We start from the raw sequence: 6,482 nt of genomic DNA on the forward strand, positions 1-6,482 counted from the left end.
CCCGCATGTTCCACGGGTATTGGCCCGGCCCACTCATCACTAGGACACGGCTTCCCCCCCCCATGAGGAATTGTTGACCATGTTGGTCTAAACTGGGAATATTCCCTCTGTTTATTGTTCTGCCATTTCTGGTTACCATTTTTTTGAGTTAATTATAGCAATATCTTTAGTACAAACTGATTGGAAAAAGTACAGTGTGTGTGGTTAAGCTGGATCACCAGACACACCCCTTGAATAATTTAATAAGTGTCCTGGAGGATGCAGCTTAACCCCTATGGTTCCCTGTGTCCCCCTATCGACTACAAAGAAACAGATTTAATGGTCAGTATCAAAAATCATATTTTTTTTTGGCATTGCCTCTTACAGACTCCTGTCTGTGTCCCTTGTTTTCAGGTTTATTGTCGCTATGCCTCCCGTGGAGGCTCCACAAATAACCCTGCACACTTCACACCCGCCGCCGTCGATGCTGCTTCAGGAGTCCATTTTCAGGGAGTCGCTGCGCAGAGAATTGACTCCTCATTCCCGCTGTTTACACCGCATTGTGTCGAACATGAGGTCCCAGTTTCCAGATTTACGGCTCATTCAGTATGATTGCGGTAAGCTGATGTACCTTTTTTCGGGGTTTGCTGCCTTGGCCAGACCATTTTCAGTTACTAATGTCTACAGTGCCACCTCCAGGTTAGTTAACATTAAGGGGGAGGTGGCAGTCGGCTATCCATCTCTTTAAGTTCAGATGAGTGATATTGGACATGAGGCACAGGAAGTCTGGGCTAGTGATATCTCTGCATATAAGAATACATAGGGAATTCTCTTTTCTTCCACCTTTAGGGAAGCTCCAAACACTTGATCGCTTGCTGCGTCAGTTAAAGACGGGAGGACACCGGGTCCTGTTGTTTACGCAGATGACACGGATGTTGGATGTTTTAGAGCAGTTCCTTAATTACCACGGGCACATTTATCTGCGACTTGATGGGTCAACACGTGTTGAACAAAGACAGGTAAGTGGAGGATGAAGAGGCAAGACGTTTTTTTCCTCTTGCTCCTTCACTGGCACCTCTGGGAAAGCCGTTTATTTCTTATTACCTACTAATTGCCTTGTAATCAAATTCCCTGAGTTATTGTGTGGCTAGCCTGGATGGACTAAATTAGTAGTAGCAGCAGCAGCACCTCTCTTTATGGAAGATGCTACCACCAACTCCTGCCTTGCTTTGGTACCTGGCTACACAAATGTATTTACATGAGGGAGGTCATCTAGTAATTGGAATATATTTCCAAATTTTTCCCCATCGTGCCTGTGCTCATTTGCAGGTATTGATGGAGCGATTTAACATGGATCGTCGGATCTTCTGTTTCATCCTGTCGACTCGCAGCGGGGGAGTTGGAGTCAATCTGACGGGTGCCGATACGGTCATCTTCTATGACAGCGACTGGAATCCGACTATGGATGCCCAGGCACAGGACCGGTGTCACCGTATCGGTCAGACTCGTGATGTGCACATATACAGGTGAGGCTCTCAAGGGAGAAATAATTATATTAGTGGTAGCTTCCTATAGTACATGACATTTATACATTTTCCATTATCCAGACCAATACCTTTCACAGCTTCTGTTTTTTGTGCTGAAGCCAAGTGATTGGTCTCAGAGGAAGAATCTCTCGGGATGCTGTCGCAGGCTTCCATCTTGTGTTATAGCCTTTCAGAGAGAAAACATTCAATCACCTCATTCCACACCCATGTCATATTTAATATTTTTATTTGGCTTCGCTTGGCTTTTTCCTGTTTGTCTGGTTGTGTCATCCTCTAACATTTAGCCTACTCGCACTTATCATACTTGCTTAGCTTCCTTAATTATTTCACACAATCAGGTCAAACATCCAAATCGGTTCATGGCTTAAAGAAATATATTATTTTTCCTCTCTGAATTTTATTATTTGTAAAATAAAGAGGTTTAAAATAGTAATCAGATGTATATTGTGCCATGGTTCTGCCTGTAATTGGTCAATTGCAAATAGTCTGCCCTTTATACAGTCCTGCACCAATCACTTATTGCTTAAGGTTGTGTATGTGACTGGAAAAACGTAAAATGGGGGTTCTACTGTATTCATCCACCCACAGCAAAAGCCCAGGTTTTAGGTTCAACTAGTCCGTTGCCTGTTTTTTTTTTTTTGTTTGTTTTTTTTTTTCATGCTTGGCTCAGTCGCCTCTCTTCCTTCTTTCCATCACCATAATCTTCCCTCCCCTCTTTCTGTTCCCACTCCCCATCGACTGGCCCTGCTCTAACTCTCTCCTTGTTTTAGATTGGTCAGCGAGCGAACTGTGGAGGAGAACATCCTGAAGAAAGCTCAGCAGAAGCGAATGTTGGGTGATATGGCCATCGAAGGAGGAAACTTTACCACAGCCTACTTCAAACAGGTACTTTACGCCACTGAGTGGTATTTCCTTTAGATAAATATAAAGGAAACTTGAAGGTACTGTGTCCCTTTTCATTCACTCTTTCACATCTTTATTAACGGAGTTTGTCCTGCTGTTTCCAGCAAACCATCAGGGAGCTGTTTGATATGGAAGAGCCCCCACGAAAGGAGGTGGAAGCCAGAGCTGCATCTCCAGAGGATGGCACGGTGGAAGATGGAAGCACGGCACAAAATGCAAACATTCTAGAACAGGTACACTGCACGTGTCATTGCCTTCAAGAATACTGAACTATCAACCATATCAACTGTGACTATTGGCAATGGAAAAATCCGTGTAAAATTTCATCCACTTGTTGAATCATTCCATGCAACATTTTTGCAATCTTCCGCAGGCCCTCTGCAGAGCCGAGGATGAGGAGGACACCTTAGCCGCCTCGCTGGTTCGTGCTGAGCAGGTTGCGGACCTTGCAGAGTTTAATGAGAATGCTCCTTTAGAAGCAGAGGAGGAAGAACAGAGTAGGGCTGAGCAAGAAATAAATGCCTTGGTTGAGCAGGTAATGGCTAAGGGGCCAGTGTTTTTATTATAGCTTCTCTGTGCAGGCAGTCTCATCTTAACAGTCTTTTTCTTTTTTCATAGCTCACTCCCATTGAAAGATATGCCATGTACTTTCTGGAAGCCTCACTGGAAGACATAAGCCGGGAGGAGCTGAAACAAGCCGAGGTAATGAGTTTATCTGCTTCAGTTCCCCGTTTCATTTTCCTTCTGTTACGGGGACCTCAACTGTTGTTTTTTCTTTATTTTCTTATTGTTTGTCTCAATTACTGAATACTTCTAATGCCCTGCACTATTGTACTTTTAGGAGCAAGTAGAAGCTGCACGGAAAGACCTTTTCCTGGCTAAAGAAGACCTTGGTCCTTCTCTCGACGACACGTGGGAGGAAGAGAGTAGAAAGAACCGCAAGGTACGGGCCCCGCCTTCAAGCAAAGCACCTGGAGAGAGAGTTGGGGTCCGCATGAGTGAGCGATTGCGTGGGGCCAGGACAGCAGATGGTGCAGACCTGACAGACGGTCCAGTTATGCTTGAAACCTCATCTCTTGACCAAGAAACCTTGGAAGACAATGCATCAATAATCTCACAGACAGAGAACACAGTCCCAGAGCTGAACGATTCTCTTAATTACAAGGAGGCCTCCAGCAGTCCATCATCAAACCAGCAGTGTCCTTCAACCCCATTAGCACCCACCACTTCTCCACCAACAGAGACCTCTCCGCAGTTGTCCTGTTCTGTGAAGGAAGAGCATACAGAAGAGTCTGCTCTGTCTGACAGTGAAAGACAGCTTGTGCCAAAATCTGACCCCAGTCCTTCCAGCGCAGTTCCCCAGGACATGGAGAGCAGCACTCCCCGTACACCACGCAGGAAAGTTACTGCCGACTGTGAAATTCTAATGGCCGGTGCAGGGGACACTTCCCCAACTGAAAAAGTCCTGAGGCGGCTGCCTGGTCGTCTGGTGACTGTAGTGCAGGAGCGGCCCCCTGTTTCACGCCGACACAATCGTGGTAAAGGAAGTTGTCCTTCAGCTGATCCCCAAAGCCCCCCTCCTTCCCAACTGTCAGACGATACCTCGGAGGCTGGCAGTCCCCCGCCGAAGAGGAAAAGGGGCAGACCACCAAAGTCAAAAGCAGAAATGTCTCCAACAGAGGCCGTGTCTGATATTTCGCCTTTAGAAAGTTCTGCAGTGGAAGAGGCTTCTGATTTGGAGGCTTCTCTTTTGGAAAAACATAGTTACAAAGGCCTTTCGCCCCCGGGATCTAGTTCAGAAGTGGCCGTATCCACTAAGCCTGTCCATGTACCTGGCAGCCCTGCGTCATGTGCAAAACTCAACTTTGATATCGAAAATAGTTCCTCTGTTGAAAAGAGGAAAAGGGGAAGGCCCCCCAAAAGGAGAGAAGGGGTAGCAACTTCTCCAATTGCCCCTTCGTCTTCTGCTGAACCTGCACTGGAGCTGCTTTCTCCCACTGACGACCCAGGCGCAAGTACCACTTCTGTAACGAAATCCAGCACGAATGAACCCACTTCTCATCCCATCATTCCTATGGCTTCTTCCAACATTCCTGAGGCAGGGGTGGTTGTCGAGGGCACAAGCAGCAGCGGAGGTGATGGACCGATAACCCCTCCTAAACGGAAACGGGGCCGCCCCCCCAAGTCACAGGCTCACGCGCTCTCAAGTCCAAACTTGCACAATGAAAAAAGGGACAGCTCTCCTGACAGGTCACCCAGCCTCCACCACACAAAGCCTCCTTTGGGGAGGAAGAAGAAAGCAGCCTCGCCTTCTCCCAAGAAGGACGAGGAGCACACAGCTTCCGCTGATACTGATAACTCCTCGGATGAAGAGGAGGAGACTGTAAGGACTCCACTCACCCGCAGCGCCAGGACACGTTTGCAGCCCAACCAGGTGCCACTTGTAACCACTCCAAACCCAAATTCTGCCGGTAAATCCCTCAGAGGACGTTCACCCTGTTCTCCCCACCTCCAAGGGAGACCTGACAAAAGGCGTAAACCTCCCAAAATAAGCTCCCCGAGTCCCCCGTCCTCATCACCCCACGGCAGTTCTAGTGAAAGACATTCTAATGGTGGGAGAAAGCGCCACTGCCCACCCGCAGAACAACGTATTCTGCGCAGCTCAATCGCAGCCCCTCCTTCCAGTAACACTCGCTCCTCCCGCCCCCCTCCCTCACTTCCCAACTCTCCCAGCAGCCACAGAGGCAGGAAAGCCAAGACGTGAGTGTTTCTCCCAGGACATTTGGCTGCGTTTTACCCCAGGTGAGGAGCCTCCCCTTGCACAGACTGGAGGGTCAGGGGAGAGACTTCTATCTGCCCGAGAGCACTAAAAAAAAAAAAAAAAAAAAAGACTGCCCCAAATGTGCTGCAACACAGAGTAACTTCCCCGGAGAGAACTCTGCACAGCCCCATCACTGACAAATAACCAAAATCTATGCAAAGAGGCTCGAGAGGCCGTGAAGAGAAGCTGGAGTCCGATTTGTTATAAAGTGGTTTCACATGTTGAGTTATCGTTGGGAATTGCTGGGATTTTGGGGGTGTTGGGCCCTGTAAGTATTGGACAGACAGACAGCCTCCGGTTTCTGGAGCTTTGTCTGTCTCTGGGTCCTGGACCTGTGGGCCCCCGGGGGCTGGATGTTTGGGCATGTTTCTACACAAGTCCCTGTACTTTCATGAAAATAAAGTGTTGAGTAAAATGTGTGCAATTTATTTTTCTTTCATTAGTTAAAGTTGGGGTTTCCACAAAGTCCTCTTGTTTCCCTTTGCTGCTAAAAAGAGGCCACTGTGATTCCAGGTGGCAGTTGTTTTTTGTTTTGCTTTAGTGCCAATGATCCCAGGCACAAAGGAACCCAGGACATGTCCTCTGCCCAAACCATTCCCTTGAGATCATTGAGCCCATTGTACAATGTATTGCCTGACAGTTGCCCAGCCCTCCTCTACTGCCTGACAGTTGCCCTGTATGATGTAGTGACTGGCAGTCACCCAGCCTCATGCAGTGCCTGCCACTCTCCCAGCCCCCCGTGTATTACCTGACAGTCGCCCAGCACACTGCCTGATCCAATATCAGAGGATTAAGCAGCCACTGCTCAGTCTGTTCTGTGAAGGGATTGCTCTGACCATCTTCCCTTTAAGAATGAACCCCCCCCATACTGCATGGCTTGTTGGCAATCTGCAGCAGACTGCATTGGTTTCTGTGCAGTGATGATTTTATAGTCATGCAGCGTATGGATTTTATCTGTCATGTTAAAGGGACAAGACATGTCAATCCTCACCGACAATGAAGGTCTCCTTACTGAAAGCCTAATGGCCCCCCATGTGGGACATGTTCCTCCCAACCTGTATTTCCAGTTTTGTTCTGGTCAATGGGAGTCAAAGAAGGGCTCTTGCCCCCTAGCGCTGATACTTGGGGGGGGGGGTGTTGACCCTAATGGCAGCCCTGTGCTTCCCTGATTCAGTATTGGGCCATGATTTACTGGGACAGCGACACCCCTGCACAATTCATCTATTCCCACC

At 48.0% G+C, this 6,482-nt stretch overlaps 1 protein-coding gene across 3 annotated transcripts in view; it reads left to right on the forward strand.

Moving 5' to 3' along the window:
* srcap.L (Snf2-related CREBBP activator protein L homeolog) overlaps nucleotides 1–5,669 on the forward strand; it is a 60,597-nt gene extending 54,928 nt beyond the window's left edge. For all 3 annotated transcript variants that reach the window (XM_018236707.2, XM_041577412.1, XM_018236708.2), the window contains 8 exons: nucleotides 394–596; nucleotides 829–998; nucleotides 1,309–1,505; nucleotides 2,297–2,411; nucleotides 2,534–2,662; nucleotides 2,803–2,964; nucleotides 3,048–3,131; nucleotides 3,271–5,669. In XM_018236707.2, the coding sequence (XP_018092196.1) occupies nucleotides 394–596; nucleotides 829–998; nucleotides 1,309–1,505; nucleotides 2,297–2,411; nucleotides 2,534–2,662; nucleotides 2,803–2,964; nucleotides 3,048–3,131; nucleotides 3,271–5,193 (2,983 nt within the window). In that variant the 3' untranslated portion in view covers nucleotides 5,194–5,669. The remainder of the gene's footprint in view (nucleotides 1–393; nucleotides 597–828; nucleotides 999–1,308; nucleotides 1,506–2,296; nucleotides 2,412–2,533; nucleotides 2,663–2,802; nucleotides 2,965–3,047; nucleotides 3,132–3,270) is intronic.
* The last annotated feature ends 813 nt before the right edge of the window (nucleotides 5,670–6,482 follow it).

The sequence above is a fragment of the Xenopus laevis genome, chromosome 9_10L (genome assembly GCF_017654675.1).
Source record: "Xenopus laevis strain J_2021 chromosome 9_10L, Xenopus_laevis_v10.1, whole genome shotgun sequence".
NCBI lineage: Eukaryota > Metazoa > Chordata > Amphibia > Anura > Pipidae > Xenopus > Xenopus laevis.